The sequence below is a fragment of the Gobio gobio genome, assembly GCF_949357685.1.
Source record: "Gobio gobio genome assembly, chromosome: 25".
In the NCBI taxonomy this organism is placed as follows: Eukaryota; Metazoa; Chordata; class Actinopteri; order Cypriniformes; family Gobionidae; genus Gobio; species Gobio gobio.
This window is the reverse complement of record NC_137121.1, coordinates 37,329,110-37,346,290: the sequence shown is the minus strand read 5'-3', so window position 1 is coordinate 37,346,290 and position 17,181 is coordinate 37,329,110. Positions and strand designations below refer to the sequence as shown.

The 17,181-nt window shown below is 50.9% G+C and overlaps 2 protein-coding genes across 2 annotated transcripts; both read right to left on the bottom strand.

The window, feature by feature from the left end:
- Positions 1-15,506: 15,506 nt before the first annotated feature.
- On the bottom strand, positions 15,507-15,881 carry LOC307121498 (histone H2B-like; the record flags this gene model as incomplete). The annotated part of the gene is made up of 1 exon (XM_079809101.1): positions 15,507-15,881. One exon carries the CDS (start codon positions 15,879-15,881, stop codon positions 15,507-15,509), a length of 375 nt encoding a protein of 124 aa, XP_079665227.1.
- An 864-nt stretch (positions 15,882-16,745) lies between these two features.
- LOC307121497 (histone H3.2) lies at positions 16,746-17,156 on the bottom strand (the record flags this gene model as incomplete). Its single annotated transcript, XM_079809100.1, has 1 exon — positions 16,746-17,156. One exon carries the CDS (start codon positions 17,154-17,156, stop codon positions 16,746-16,748), a length of 411 nt encoding a protein of 136 aa, XP_079665226.1.
- Positions 17,157-17,181: the final 25 nt, after the last annotated feature.

Sequence of the window (17,181 nt, the reverse complement as noted above, 5' to 3'; positions counted from 1 at the left end):
ATTACTTTAACAATCACATCTACTCTCAATGTCCACTCTTCTGATATATCAGGTGACACTAGAGTGGGTTTTCCCTCTAAAGAAGTGGATGAGGGCTTTATTATATGATGCCATTTCATTTTTCCAACTTTCGTTCAAAGGGAAAGTCAAAAACAACAAGGCCTAAGGATAAAAACCTTGATTAGGATTGATAAAATACATTTCATAATTGAAAAGTGAATATATACATTTGAGAGAGTCTTTACTGATACCCAACAAAAATGAAAAACAAAATCACTTACAGTAATTGTTGTACACAGATCAGGCATAACATTATGACAGGTGATGACACTGATGATCTCTTCATCTCCTGTTAGTGGGTGGGATATATTAGGCAGCAAGTGAACCTTTTGTCCACAGAGTTGATGTGTTAGAAGCAGGAAAAATGGGCAAGCGTAAGGATTTGAGCGAGTTTGACAAGGGCCAGATTGTGACGACTAGAATGGTTTTCAAACTTTTTTAAGAGCGACCTTTTTTTTTTTTTCACGAGTCGCGACCATATAGGCCTAGAACAGAACAGATCAAGAAATAAAAATATATGTAGGCTATAACTATAAAGCCGAAACAAAATAATATAATGAGAAACTCAAAGTAACCAGCGTTGGGCTCACGTAGCCTCTCTCAATGGAATCCAAAAGTTTCCATATTTGCAATGTATTTGTATGCTAAACCATTATTTATTATAGCCTTTGTACTTCACTCTCGTCCCAATACTGATGGAAAAATCTTCCTCTTCACATGAGCACAAATGTGCTTGGAAACTCCACAGCGGCGGAGCTCACACTGAATGGCACGAATTGTAGGCTACTACTGACTGAGCTGTGTAACTTTTCATATGTTAGGTTGATTATTTTACGCTGATAATGAACAGGCTGCGATATCAAGTGTGCAATGCTGCAATATGTTGTGTGTGCGCGTATGGCGCCCGCACGATCATCAGAGGAAACATAAAATACTTCGCCATTTTGGTCATACAGATAATAGGCAAGGCAAGGCAAGGCAAGTTTATTTGTATAGCACATTTCATACACAGTGGCAATTCAAAGTGCTTTACACAGAAATGAAGTTAAAATAGTATAATAGTTATAATAGGAATTAAAAGGAAATTAAAAGGAAATAAAAATAAAGATGAAATCCCCTATCTGGGGTGGAAGAAAATGGAGAGTCAGGTTTACTTTAAAAATATTTGTCAGGTAACTGTGCGTTAAGACAGTACCCTTACAGATCGCTCCCCCGTCTCTCAACCTCTTCCACCCAGACAGCCTTAACAAAATAAAAAATAATTAAAAATAAAAGTATAATTAAAAACTAAAAATAAAACAGGGTTAAAATGAAACATAATTAAAGTGCAAGCAGTTCGGACAAAGCACAGAGCTCATTGAGTAAATGCATAAGATAAGGTGCAATCAGTCAGACGTACAGTGGCATAGCTCATTCAGTAAATGCACAGCTGAACAGATGTGTTTTGAGTCTGGATTTGAAAGTGGCTACTGTTGGAGCACATCTGATCTGTTCAGGAAGCTGGTTCCAGCTACGGCTGGCATAATAGCTAAAAGCAGACTCTCCTTGCTTTGAGTGAACCCTTGGTATTTCTAATTGACTTGATCCTGATGATCTGAGTGATCTGTTGGGTTTGTATTTAATCAGCATATCTGCAATGTATTGAGGTCCTAGGTCATTTAGTGATTTATATACAAGTAATAGTACTTTAAAATCGATCCTAAATGTAACTGGAAGCCAGTGTAAAGACCTGAGGACTGGTGTGATGTGGTCATATTTTCTGGTTCTGCTCAGGATCCTGGCAGCAGCGTTCTGTATGAGCTGCAGCTGTCTAATGGTCTTTTTGGGAAGGCCAGTGAGAAGACCATTACAATAATCCACCCTGCTGGTGATAAAAGCATGAACGAGTTTCTCTAATTCTTGCCTGGAAATAAAGCTTCTAATTCTTGCAATATTTTTCAGATGATAGTAAGCTGATTTAGTTATTGCTTTGACATGACTACTGAAACTCAGGTCTGACTCCAAAATCACACCAAGATTCCTGACTTGATTTTTTTATTTTAGACCTTTAGCCTCAAGATATGCGTTCACCTTGAGAATTTCATCTTTGTTTCCTAATGTAGTGATTTCAGTTTTGTCTTTGTTTAACTGAAGAAAGTTTTGGCACATCCAACTGTTAACTTCATCAATGCATTTACATAGAGAGTCAATGGGGCTGTAGTCATTAGGTGATAGGGCTAAGTAGATCTGGGTGTCGTCAGCATAGCTGTGGTCAGCCATTTTGTTATTTTTCATTATTTGGCTGAGTGGCAGCATGTACAGGTTGAATAGGAGTGGTGCAAGAATTGACCCTTGTGGGACTCCGCATGTCATGGATGTCCACTCAGACTTATGGTCACCTATACTCACATAATAACCTCTCCCTTCTAAGTATGACCTGAACCATTTGAGGACCATTCCAGAAAGCCCAACCCAATTTTCTAGCCTGTCAAGAAGTATGTTGTGGTCAACAGTGTCGAATGCAGCACTGAGGTCCAGTAGTACCAGAATCGATGTTTTGCCTGTATCTGTATTTAGGCGAATATCATTTATAATCTTTATGAGCGCTGTCTCTGTGCTGTGATGCGGTCGGAAACCAGATTGAAAATTGTCAAAGTATCCGTTTGAGCTTAAGAATTTGTTCAGCTGACTGAAAACAACTTTTTCAATGATCTTGCCTATGAAGGGGAGATTTGAGATTGGTCTGTAGTTGCTCAATATGGAGTTATCCAGATTTCTCTTTTTCAGGAGAGGCTTTACTACTGCAGTTTTAAGGGAGTTTGGAAAAGTCCTAGAAAGAAGTGAGGAGTTTACCACTTCTAGGAGATCTGCTTCTAAACAGTTAAACACACTTTTGAAAAAAGAAGTGGGGAGTGTGTTAAGGGCGCAAGTTGATGTTATAAGGTGCTGTACCGTTTCTTCTAAAATTTTACCATCAATTGCTTCAAAATCAGTCATAATAATTTTCTGAGGTTGTGGTCTGATCTGATTCACCTCAGAGCAACTCAAGGATGTGCTGATCGCATTTCTGATATTAATGATTTTCTCGGAGAAGAAGGAAGCAAACTCACTACATTTGCTGTCTGAGAGCATTTCACTGGGAATGTGACTCGGGGGGGGGTTGTTAGTCTCTCTACAGTAGCAAAAAGAGTGCGTGTGTTGTTTATGTTTCTATTTATAATATTTGAAAAGAAGGTCTGTCTAGCTTTGCCTAGTTCCACATTGAAAGCACGAAGACTGTTTTTATAAATGTTGTAATGGACAACAAGTTTTGTCTTTCGCCACATGCGTTCAGATTTCCTGCATTGTCTTTTCATTAATAAGAGTTGGACATCGTTCAAAATTACAAAGTGTTTACTTACATTGTGCTATTGTAAAATAAAGAAAACAAGATGTGCTTTCAGTCGTCTGGTTTCCACTGAACTTGTTTGAGGAGCGCCGCGCCTCACGATAACGAACCAGACTCACCAGCTCAGTCGCAGTTTTTTCGTTCTTTTTGTTTATCTGTTATTTAAGTAAAATATATTTTGTGTATTTATTCCTTTTATATAGTCCTAGACTGATTTTATGAATGGATTTTTTTATTATTTTATAATTTTTCCTGAGGTGTACTTATATTGTTGGTTTTTACATTAAAATATGTCATAATTTAGACATAAAAGGCATTTTTTCTATCCTGATATTAGCCGTCTGGCTTGAATGCTCTTTTTCAAGGGGCAGCCGTTCAATCACATGAACTCAGTGATGCGCATTGAGTACAGGTCTTTCTTTGTTACAGCCCCTAAGCTATGGAACTCTCTCCCCCTGGCTCTCAGGACAACAACTACGTTAAATTAATTTAAATGTAAACTCAAAACAAATTTGTTTAATCAGTATTTTCAGTCATGACAATGTTAACTTGACATAACACAGTCACAATGTTAACTCACTACCAATAATCTGTTGCATCTTTACTCTAACTGCCCACCATGCTGTCTGTAATTAATGTTTGTTGCCTTTGTTTTTCATGTTGTATTGCAAATGTAGTGCGATTTGCAACTGCAATCGCTCATTACTTGGACTGGGCAAATGTCCACTGTCCGTCTTTGTGTAAACTGCTTGTTATTTACTGTTACTGTGAAGCGTCCTTGAGCTTGGGAAAGGCGCTATATAAATTAAACGTATTATTATTATTATTATTACAGACAGTCTGTTGATCAGTGTATGCAGTGATCTCGTTATTGCAGTGCTATTTCTCTCACAAAATGCTTTCGCCACAACTAACAGCAAACACGACGTCGACAGGAATACAGTAAGAGCTTCGCTGTGCAGCATAACAGCGTCATCCATTATAACGGCAGTTTGGGCAAGTGTGCAGATACACTCACGACGTGTGATTGACAGCTCCGAACATTATAAAGAGTGTTCTCTGATCGCTCTCTGTAGTTTAATCATTTAAATAACGGATTTGTTTCACACTATGAACAGAAACGATGTGAAGTTGATGGTTTAGTCACTGGCTTGATTCACTGATGCATTACGCTTAGGGCATCAAGACGGCGATCATTAAACGATCTAGAAATAAAGTCTGAGTGAACTTGAATGATTAGCAACACATCAGAAATCACTGATCACAGATCAGGCATTAATGAACACATTTACTCACTGTTTGTGGCGGTGCAGTCGAATCCATATGGTAAAGTCTGTTTGTAAAGCCTGTGCTGACAACGCGACTGATAAACTGAATCCATTTTCTCTGAATTCTCTAGGAGGGTAAAGCAGAGGAAGGGGAGGTGATTGTTCCCCGTATGACGACATACAGGGAAGATTCCAGATCAGCTCGTCTGAGCTTTCATTTTCTCAAAAGCAGAGAAAGACAGCCAGAACTCGGTTTACACCTATCAACATTTCTAGCCACTTGGGGACCATATACAGGCTAGGGAACTCATATTAATGTCAAAAAACCACATAAAATGAACATTTCATGCCATGGGACCTTTAAGTCATCCTGGCAACCCATTTGGGTCGTGACCCAGGGTTTGAAAACCACTGGGCTAGACGACTGGGTCAGAGCATCTCCAAAACTGCAGCTCTTGTGGGGTCTTCCCGGTCTGCAGTGGTCAGTCTCTATCAAAAGTGGAGGACCAGTGGAGAACCGGCCACAGGGTCATGAAGGACCAGTGGAGAACCGGCCACAGGGTCATGGAGGACCAGTGGAGAACCGGCCACAGGGTCATGAAGGACCAGTGGAGAACCGGCCACAGGGTCATGGAGGACCAGTGGAGAACCGGCAACAGGGTCATGAAGGACCAGTGGAGAACCGGCCACAGGGTCATGAAGGACCAGTGGAGAACCGGCCACAGGGTCATGGAGGAACAGTGGAGAACCGGCCACAGGGTCATGGAGGAACAGTGGAGAACCGGCCACAGGGTCATGAAGGAACAGTGGAGAACCGGCCACAGGGTCATGGAGGACCAGTGGAGAACCGGCCACAGGGTCATGAAGGAACAGTGGAGAACTGGCCACAGGGTCATGAAGGAACAGTGGAGAACCGGCCACAGGGTCATGAAGGACCAGTGGAGAACCGGCCACAGGGTCATGGAGGACCAGTGGAGAACCGGCCACAGGGTCATGAAGGAACAGTGGAGAACCGGCCACAGGGTCATGGAGGACCAGTGGAGAACCGGCCACAGGGTCATGAAGGAACAGTGGAGAACCGGCCACAGGGTCATGGAGGACCAGTGGAGAACCGGCCACAGGGTCATGAAGGACCAGTGGAGGACCGGCCACAGGGTCATGGAGGACCAGTGGAGAACCGGCCACAGGGTCATGGAGGACCAGTGGAGCACCGGCCACAGGGTCATGAAGGAACAGTGGAGAACCGGCCACAGGGTCATGAAGGACCAGTGGAGAACCGGCCACAGGGTCATGGAGGACCAGTAGAGAACCGGCCACAGGGTCATGAAGGACCAGTGGAGAACCGGCCACAGGGTCATGGAGGACCAGTGGAAAACCGGCCACAGGGTCATGAAGGACCAGTGGAGAACCGGCCACAGGGTCATGAAGGACCAGTGGAGAACCGGCCACAGGGTCATGAAGAACCAGTGGAGAACCGGCCACAGGGTCATGGAGGACCAGTGGAGAACCGGCCACAGGGTCATGAAGGACCAGTGGAGAACCGGCCACAGGGTCATGGAGGACCAGTGGAGAACCGGCCAAAGGGTCATGAAGGAACAGTGGAGAACCGGCCACAGGGTCATGAAGGAACAGTGGAGAACCGGTCACAGGGTCATGGAGGAACAGTGGAGAACCGGCCACAGGGTCATGAAGGAACAGTGGAGAACCGGCCACAGGGTCATAAAGGAACAGTGGAGAACCGGCCACCGGGTCATAAAGGACCAGTGGAGAACCGGCCACAGGGTCATGAAGGACGAGTGGAGAACCGGCCACAGGGTCATGAAGGAACAGTGGAGAACCGGCCACAGGGTCATGGAGGACCAGTGGAGAACCGGCCACAGGGTCATGAAGGAACAGTGGAGAACCGGCCACAGGGTCATGAAGGAACAGTGGAGAACCAGCCACAGGGTCATGAAGGAACAGTGGAGAACCGGCCACAGGGTCATGGAGGACCAGTGGAGAACCGGCCACAGGGTCATGAAGGAACAGTGGAGAACCGGCCACAGGGTCATGAAGGAACAGTGGAGAACCGGCCACAGGGTCATGAAGGAACAGTGGAGAACCGGCCACAGGGTCATGTAGGACCAGTGGAGAACCGACCACAGGGTCATGTAGGACCAGTGGAGAACCAGCCACAGGGTCATGGAGGACCAGTGGAGAACCGGCCACAGGGTCATGAAGGACCAGTGGAGAACCGGCCACAGGGTCATGCAGGAACAGTGGAGAACCAGCCACAGGGTCATGGAGGACCAGTGGAGAACCGGCCACAGGGTCATGAAGGACCAGTGGAGAACCGGCCACAGGGTCATGAAGGAACAGTGGAGAACCGGCCACAGGGTCATGGAGGAACAGTGGAGAACCTGCCACAGGGTCATGAATGACCAGTGGAGAACCGGCCACAGGGTCATGAAGGACAAGTGGAGAACCGGCCACAGGGTCATGAAGGAACAGTGGAGAACCGGCCACAGGGTCATGAAGGACCAGTGGAGAACCGGCCACAGGGTCATAAAAGACCAGTGGAGAACCGGCCACAGGGTCATGGAGGACCAGTGGAGAACCGGCCACAGGGTCATGGAGGAACAGTGGAGAACCGGCCACAGGGTCATGAAGGAACAGTGGAGAACCGGCCACAGGGTCATGGAGGACAAGTGGAGAACCGGCCACAGGGTCATGAAGGACCAGTGGAGAACCGGCCACAGGGTCATGAAGGAACAGTGGAGAACCAGCCACAGGGTCATGAAGGAACAGTGGAGAACCGACCACAGGGTCATGAAGGACCAGTGGAGGACCGGCCACAGGGTCATGGAGGACCAGTGGAGAACCGGAAACAGGGTCATGGAGGACCAGTGGAGAACCGGCCACAGGGTCATGGAGGACCAGTGGAGAACCGGCCACAGGGTCATGAAGGAACAGTGGAGAACCGGCCACAGGGTCATGAAGGAACAGTGGAGAACCGGTCACAGGGTCATGGAGGAACAGTGGAGAACCGGCCACAGGGTCATGCAGGAACAGTGGAGAACCAGCCACAGGGTCATGGAGGACCAGTGGAGAACCGGCCACAGGGTCATGAAGGACCAGTGGAGAACCGGCCACAGGGTCATGAAGGAACAGTGGAGAACCGGCCACAGGGTCATGGAGGAACAGTGGAGAACCGGCCACAGGGTCATGAATGAACAGTGGAGAACCGGCCACATGGTCATGGAGGACCAGTGGAGAACCGGCCACAGGGTCATGAAGGAACAGTGGAGAACCGGCCACAGGGTCATGAAGGAACAGTGGAGAACCGGCCACAGGGTCATGAAGGACCAGTGGAGAACCGGCCACAGGGTCATAAAGGACCAGTGGAGATCCGGCCACAGGGTCATGGAGGACCAGTGGAGAACCGGCCACAGGGTCATGGAGGAACAGTGGAGAACCGGCCACAGGGTCATGAAGGAACAGTGGAGAACCGGCCACAGGGTCATGGAGGACAAGTGGAGAACCGGCCACAGGGTCATGAAGGACCAGTGGAGAACCGGCCACAGGGTCATGAAGGAACAGTGGAGAACCAGCCACAGGGTCATGAAGGAACAGTGGAGAACCGACCACAGGGTCATGAAGGACCAGTGGAGGACCGGCCACAGGGTCATGGAGGACCAGTGGAGAACCGGCCAGAGGGTCATGGAGGACCAGTGGAGAACCGGCCACAGGGTCATGAAGGAACAGTGGAGAACCGGCCACAGGGTCATGAAGGACCAGTGGAGAACCGGCCACAGGGTCATGGAGGACCAGTGGAGAACCGGCCACAGGGTCATGAAGGACCAGTGGAGAACCGGCCACAGGGTCATGGAGGACCAGTGGAAAACCGGCCACAGGGTCATGAAGGACCAGTGGAGAACCGGCCACAGGGTCATGAAGGACCAGTGGAGAACCGGCCACAGGGTCATGAAGAACAAGTGGAGAACCGGTCACAGGGTCATGGAGGACCAGTGGAGAACCGGCCACAGGGTCATGGAGGACCAGTGGAGAACCGGCCACAGGGTCATGGAGGACCAGTGGAGAACCGGCCACAGGGTCATGAAGAACCAGTGGAGAACCGGTCACAGGGTCATGGAGGACCAGTGGAGAACCGGCCACAGGGTCATGGAGGACCAGTGGAGAACCGGCCACAGGGTCATGGAGGACCAGTGGAGAACCGGCCACAGGGTCATGGAGGACCAGTGGAGAACCGGCCACAGGGTCATGGAGGACCAGTGGAGAACCGGCCACAGGGTCATGAAGGAACAGTGGAGAACCGGCCACAGGGTCATGAAGGAACAGTGGAGAACCGGTCACAGGGTCATGGAGGAACAGTGGAGAACCGGCCACAGGGTCATGGAGGACCAGTGGAGAACCGGCCACAGGGTCATGGAGGACCAGTGGAGAACCGGCCACAGGGTCATGGAGGACCAGTGGAGAACCGGCCACAGGGTCATGAAGAACCAGTGGAGAACCGGTCACAGGGTCATGAAGGACCAGTGGAGAACCGGCCACAGGGTCATGAAGAACAAGTGGAGAACCGGTCACAGGGTCATGGAGGACCAGTGGAGAACCGGCCACAGGGTCATGGAGGACCAGTGGAGAACCGGCCACAGGGTCATGGAGGACCAGTGGAGAACCGGCCACAGGGTCATGAAGAACCAGTGGAGAACCGGTCACAGGGTCATGGAGGACCAGTGGAGAACCGGCCACAGGGTCATGGAGGACCAGTGGAGAACCGGCCACAGGGTCATGGAGGACCAGTGGAGAACCGGCCACAGGGTCATGAAGGAACAGTGGAGAACCGGCCACAGGGTCATGAAGGAACAGTGGAGAACCGGTCACAGGGTCATGGAGGAACAGTGGAGAACCGGCCACAGGGTCATGCAGGAACAGTGGAGAACCAGCCACAGGGTCATGGAGGACCAGTGGAGAACCGGCCACAGGGTCATGAAGGACCAGTGGAGAACCGGCCACAGGGTCATGAAGGAACAGTGGAGAACCGGCCACAGGGTCATGGAGGAACAGTGGAGAACCGGCCACAGGGTCATGAATGAACAGTGGAGAACCGGCCACAGGGTCATGGAGGACCAGTGGAGAACCGGCCACAGGGTCATGAAGGAACAGTGGAGAACCAGCCACAGGGTCATGGAGGACCAGTGGAGAACCGGCCACAGGGTCATGAAGGACCAGTGGAGAACCAGCCACAGGGTCATGAAGGACCAGTGGAGAACCGGCCACAGGGTCATGGAGGACCAGTGGAGAACCGGCCACAGGGTCATGGAGGACCAGTGGAGAACCGGCCACAGGGTCATGGAGGACCAGTGGAGAACCGGCCACAGGGTCATGGAGGACCAGTGGAGAACCGGCCACAGGGTCATGAAGAACCAGTGGAGAACCGGTCACAGGGTCATGAAGGACCAGTGGAGAACCGGCCACAGGGTCATGAAGAACAAGTGGAGAACCGGTCACAGGGTCATGGAGGACCAGTGGAGAACCGGCCACAGGGTCATGGAGGACCAGTGGAGAACCGGCCACAGGGTCATGGAGGACCAGTGGAGAACCGGCCACAGGGTCATGAAGAACCAGTGGAGAACCGGTCACAGGGTCATGGAGGACCAGTGGAGAACCGGCCACAGGGTCATGGAGGACCAGTGGAGAACCGGCCACAGGGTCATGGAGGACCAGTGGAGAACCGGCCACAGGGTCATGAAGGAACAGTGGAGAACCGGCCACAGGGTCATGAAGGAACAGTGGAGAACCGGTCACAGGGTCATGGAGGAACAGTGGAGAACCGGCCACAGGGTCATGCAGGAACAGTGGAGAACCAGCCACAGGGTCATGGAGGACCAGTGGAGAACCGGCCACAGGGTCATGAAGGACCAGTGGAGAACCGGCCACAGGGTCATGAAGGAACAGTGGAGAACCGGCCACAGGGTCATGGAGGAACAGTGGAGAACCGGCCACAGGGTCATGAAGGACCAGTGGAGAACCGGCCACAGGGTCATGGAGGACCAGTGGAGAACCGGCCACAGGGTCATGGAGGACCAGTGGAGAACCGGCCACAGGGTCATGGAGGACCAGTGGAGAACCGGCCACAGGGTCATGGAGGACCAGTGGAGAACCGGCCACAGGGTCATGAAGAACCAGTGGAGAACCGGTCACAGGGTCATGAAGGACCAGTGGAGAACCGGCCACAGGGTCATGAAGAACAAGTGGAGAACCGGTCACAGGGTCATGGAGGACCAGTGGAGAACCGGCCACAGGGTCATGGAGGACCAGTGGAGAACCGGCCACAGGGTCATGGAGGACCAGTGGAGAACCGGCCACAGGGTCATGAAGAACCAGTGGAGAACCGGTCACAGGGTCATGGAGGACCAGTGGAGAACCGGCCACAGGGTCATGGAGGACCAGTGGAGAACCGGCCACAGGGTCATGGAGGACCAGTGGAGAACCGGCCACAGGGTCATGAAGGAACAGTGGAGAACCGGCCACAGGGTCATGAAGGAACAGTGGAGAACCGGTCACAGGGTCATGGAGGAACAGTGGAGAACCGGCCACAGGGTCATGCAGGAACAGTGGAGAACCAGCCACAGGGTCATGGAGGACCAGTGGAGAACCGGCCACAGGGTCATGAAGGACCAGTGGAGAACCGGCCACAGGGTCATGAAGGAACAGTGGAGAACCGGCCACAGGGTCATGGAGGAACAGTGGAGAACCGGCCACAGGGTCATGAATGAACAGTGGAGAACCGGCCACAGGGTCATGGAGGACCAGTGGAGAACCGGCCACAGGGTCATGAAGGAACAGTGGAGAACCAGCCACAGGGTCATGGAGGACCAGTGGAGAACCGGCCACAGGGTCATGAAGGACCAGTGGAGAACCAGCCACAGGGTCATGAAGGAACAGTGGAGAACCGGTCACAGGGTCATGGAGGAACAGTGGAGAACCGGCCACAGGGTCATGCAGGAACAGTGGAGAACCAGCCACAGGGTCATGGAGGACCAGTGGAGAACCGGCCACAGGGTCATGAAGGACCAGTGGAGAACCGGCCACAGGGTCATGAAGGAACAGTGGAGAACCGGCCACAGGGTCATGGAGGAACAGTGGAGAACCGGCCACAGGGTCATGAATGAACAGTGGAGAACCGGCCACATGGTCATGGAGGACCAGTGGAGAACCGGCCACAGGGTCATGAAGGAACAGTGGAGAACCGGCCACAGGGTCATGAAGGAACAGTGGAGAACCGGCCACAGGGTCATGAAGGAACAGTGGAGAACCGGCCACAGGGTCATGAAGGACCAGTGGAGAACCGGCCACAGGGTCATAAAGGACCAGTGGAGAACCGGCCACAGGGTCATGGAGGACCAGTGGAGAACCGGCCACAGGGTCATGAAGAACCAGTGGAGAACCGGTCACAGGGTCATGAAGGACCAGTGGAGAACCGGCCACAGGGTCATGAAGAACAAGTGGAGAACCGGTCACAGGGTCATGGAGGACCAGTGGAGAACCGGCCACAGGGTCATGGAGGACCAGTGGAGAACCGGCCACAGGGTCATGGAGGACCAGTGGAGAACCGGCCACAGGGTCATGAAGGAACAGTGGAGAACCGGCCACAGGGTCATGAAGGAACAGTGGAGAACCGGCCACAGGGTCATGGAGGAACAGTGGAGAACCGGCCACAGGGTCATGAATGAACAGTGGAGAACCGGCCACAGGGTCATGGAGGACCAGTGGAGAACCGGCCACAGGGTCATGAAGGAACAGTGGAGAACCAGCCACAGGGTCATGGAGGACCAGTGGAGAACCGGCCACAGGGTCATGAAGGACCAGTGGAGAACCAGCCACAGGGTCATGAAGGACCAGTGGAGAACCGGCCACAGGGTCATGGAGGACCAGTGGAGAACCGGCCACAGGGTCATGGAGGACCAGTGGAGAACCGGCCACAGGGTCATGGAGGACCAGTGGAGAACCGGCCACAGGGTCATGGAGGACCAGTGGAGAACCGGCCACAGGGTCATGAAGAACCAGTGGAGAACCGGTCACAGGGTCATGAAGGACCAGTGGAGAACCGGCCACAGGGTCATGAAGAACAAGTGGAGAACCGGTCACAGGGTCATGGAGGACCAGTGGAGAACCGGCCACAGGGTCATGGAGGACCAGTGGAGAACCGGCCACAGGGTCATGGAGGACCAGTGGAGAACCGGCCACAGGGTCATGAAGAACCAGTGGAGAACCGGTCACAGGGTCATGGAGGACCAGTGGAGAACCGGCCACAGGGTCATGGAGGACCAGTGGAGAACCGGCCACAGGGTCATGGAGGACCAGTGGAGAACCGGCCACAGGGTCATGAAGGAACAGTGGAGAACCGGCCACAGGGTCATGAAGGAACAGTGGAGAACCGGTCACAGGGTCATGGAGGAACAGTGGAGAACCGGCCACAGGGTCATGCAGGAACAGTGGAGAACCAGCCACAGGGTCATGGAGGACCAGTGGAGAACCGGCCACAGGGTCATGAAGGACCAGTGGAGAACCGGCCACAGGGTCATGAAGAACCAGTGGAGAACCGGTCACAGGGTCATGAAGGACCAGTGGAGAACCGGCCACAGGGTCATGAAGAACAAGTGGAGAACCGGTCACAGGGTCATGGAGGACCAGTGGAGAACCGGCCACAGGGTCATGGAGGACCAGTGGAGAACCGGCCACAGGGTCATGGAGGACCAGTGGAGAACCGGCCACAGGGTCATGAAGAACCAGTGGAGAACCGGTCACAGGGTCATGGAGGACCAGTGGAGAACCGGCCACAGGGTCATGGAGGACCAGTGGAGAACCGGCCACAGGGTCATGGAGGACCAGTGGAGAACCGGCCACAGGGTCATGAAGGAACAGTGGAGAACCGGCCACAGGGTCATGAAGGAACAGTGGAGAACCGGTCACAGGGTCATGGAGGAACAGTGGAGAACCGGCCACAGGGTCATGCAGGAACAGTGGAGAACCAGCCACAGGGTCATGGAGGACCAGTGGAGAACCGGCCACAGGGTCATGAAGGACCAGTGGAGAACCGGCCACAGGGTCATGAAGGAACAGTGGAGAACCGGCCACAGGGTCATGGAGGAACAGTGGAGAACCGGCCACAGGGTCATGAATGAACAGTGGAGAACCGGCCACAGGGTCATGGAGGACCAGTGGAGAACCAGCCACAGGGTCATGGAGGACCAGTGGAGAACCGGCCACAGGGTCATGAAGGACCAGTGGAGAACCAGCCACAGGGTCATGAAGGAACAGTGGAGAACCAGCCACAGGGTCATGAAGGAACAGTGGAGAACCAGCCACAGGGTCATGGAGGACCAGTGGAGAACCGGCCACAGGGTCATGAAGGACCAGTGGAGAACCAGCCACAGGGTCATGAAGGACCAGTGGAGAACCAGCCACAGGGTCATGAATGAACAGTGGAGAACCGGCCACAGGGTCATGAAGGAACAGTGGAGAACCAGCCACAGGGTCATGGAGGACCAGTGGAGAACCGGCCACAGGGTCATGAAGGACCAGTGGAGAACCAGCCACAGGGTCATGAAGGACCAGTGGAGAACCGGCCACAGGGTCATGGAGGACCAGTGGAGAACCGGCCACAGGGTCATGGAGGACCAGTGGAGAACCGGCCACAGGGTCATGGGCGGCTGAGGCTCATTGATGCCCGTGTGATCAAACAGACGAGCTACTGGAGCTCAAACTGCTCAAGAAGTTAATGCTGGTTCTGATAGAAAGGGGTCAGAATACACAGAGCATCTCAGTTTGTTGTGTATGGGGCGGCACAGCCTCTGACCAGTGCCCATGCTGACCCCTGACCCCGCCCACAGCACCAACAGTGGCACGTGAGCATCAGAACTGGACCACGGATTCCCTGCACTGTGGGAAGAAGGCGTGGCGGTGGAGGCAGTGATGCTTTGGGCAATGTTCTGCTGGGAAACCTTGGGTCCTCCATCATGTGGATGTGACTTTGACATGTCCCACCTACCTAAGCATTGTTGAGCCCATGACCAGCCTTAAATGATGATTCATCATTCATCAATGCCTAAATTCATTAGATGCCCTTTTTTTTATGTAAACGACTTGTGTTATTGTTTCTTTCTCAAACTTTATTATGCATGAAAATGCATATTTTAATCTAAATGGGTGATTTGTCAACCCAACAGTTTTGTCATGTCATTAAACAGATGGATGTGCTGAATGATGGGAAGGGCCGGAAAACTACATCGCCTCAAAGCAGAAGATATTTTACATTAAAAATGTGCAATAACAGACTTTCTAATCATAATTATGATTGAATTGTGTTTCGCTAGTCTCATACACTACTTTACTTAAATGTTTACATAGTCTAACAACAAATGTTGAGTTTAATGCGCTTAAAAATAATTGCACTGAAATATTTGACTTTGACGTGAGGTTTGTATAAACCGGTGTCAATCATGTTTGAGCTATGATAAAGTTCATAAGACAAACAATCAAGCAGTCACTAATATATAAATATATATATATACTTACATATAACTTAATGTGAGTGAACCGAACATCTGTTTAAGTAAAACTAATTAAAACTCTTAGCATTTTACATTAATTTGAGATATGCAACAATGTTTTTGTTCTCAGAATTTATTTTTGAAACAGATTATTAATAGAACAAACTATTGATTCATCTCAGACAGTAGAAACTCTTTAACTGAGAGGATGTGTGGCTCTTAAAAGAGCCTTTGGGGTGTGTAAGGTCAGAGGTCGCCTCACTTTGAGCTGGTGTATTTGGTCACAGCCTTTGTGCCCTCGGACACGGCGTGTTTGGCCAGCTCTCCGGGCAGCAGCAGACGCACGGCGGTCTGGATCTCTCTAGAGGTGATGGTGGAGCGCTTGTTGTAGTGCGCCAGACGCGACGCCTCGCCGCCGATGCGCTCGAAGATGTCGTTGACGAAAGAGTTCATGATGCCCATCGCCTTGGAGGAGATGCCGGTGTCGGGATGGACCTGCTTCAGGACTTTGTACACATAGATAGCGTAGCTCTCCTTCCTGGACTTTCTGCGCTTCTTTCCTCCCTTACCGGCGGTCTTGGTGACGGCCTTCTTGGAGCCTTTCTTCGGCGCGGGCTTCGCTGGTTCAGGCATGATGTCGAAGATCAATGTGCGCTCAGCAGCGAGACAGAGGCTTTTATTCACCGCCAGATGCTAATTCACTAAGAGATGCGGGATTCTTCTGATTGGCTGCTTTCATAGGCAGAACCCAAAACTCGTATTTCATTGGACCACTCTAAACATCAGGAGAGGAAGGAGGGCCAATCACAGGCTGGTAAATGATAGCCCCGCCCACCGCTTTATGTTTGAAGGACAACCCGCACGAGTTAATTTCCTTTGTTCCTTTCCCGCTCTTTTTTGTTTTAAACGTTTTAAAAGACTAATATTCTGCAAGATAGTGTAATCTGAAAACTCATTTTAGAATAAAGTAATAAGATCCCTTTTAACAATAAATTTTGTATCAGAAATTCCCTCCCACACAAAAGCCCCTTTACCACTGACATTTGACCTTTTTTTTCTTGATCCTGTAATACTTTACATAACAATAGACACTTATCTTATCTGAATAAAATATTGAAACTGCTATTTTGAATACAATTAAAATATCTTAAAATAACATTAGATTCGTTAGAACATTAGAATTTACATACTATTTATGGTTTATTTTTTATTCCAAATGTCCTAAATGTGTTGAAAAAATGCATTTGATTCTGCTGAAATGAACGAAACGACTTGGAAAAAAAGGGATTCAAAGATATAGTATTTAACATTAATTCACTGTGGGTAAAAAAATTAAAATAAAAGAAGTAATTGATAATGAAAGTTATCTAGATAATCCAGGCAGGAAGTGCTAATGTATCACAACTTTCTGCTCATAATCAGCGTTTAAACAGGAAAGTGCCTCATTCAGGTCAGTTTTGGTGGCTCTTAAAAGAGCCTTTGTGTTTTGCTGCGGGTCTAGGCGCGCTCTCCGCGGATGCGGCGGGCCAGCTGGATGTCTTTGGGCATGATGGTGACCCTCTTGGCGTGGATGGCGCACAGGTTAGTGTCCTCAAACAGGCCGACCAGATAAGCCTCACTGGCCTCCTGCAGGGCCATGACCGCGGAGCTCTGGAAGCGCAGATCCGTCTTGAAGTCCTGGGCGATTTCTCTCACCAGCCGCTGGAAAGGCAGTTTGCGGATCAGCAGCTCGGTTGACTTCTGATAACGGCGGATCTCCCGCAGAGCCACGGTCCCGGGCCTGTAGCGGTGAGGCTTCTTGACGCCGCCGGTGGCCGGAGCGCTCTTACGGGCGGCTTTAGTCGCGAGCTGCTTCCTCGGGGCTTTGCCACCGGTGGATTTACGGGCGGTCTGCTTGGTTCTAGCCATTGCTGGAGTTACTTCTCTCTGTCCT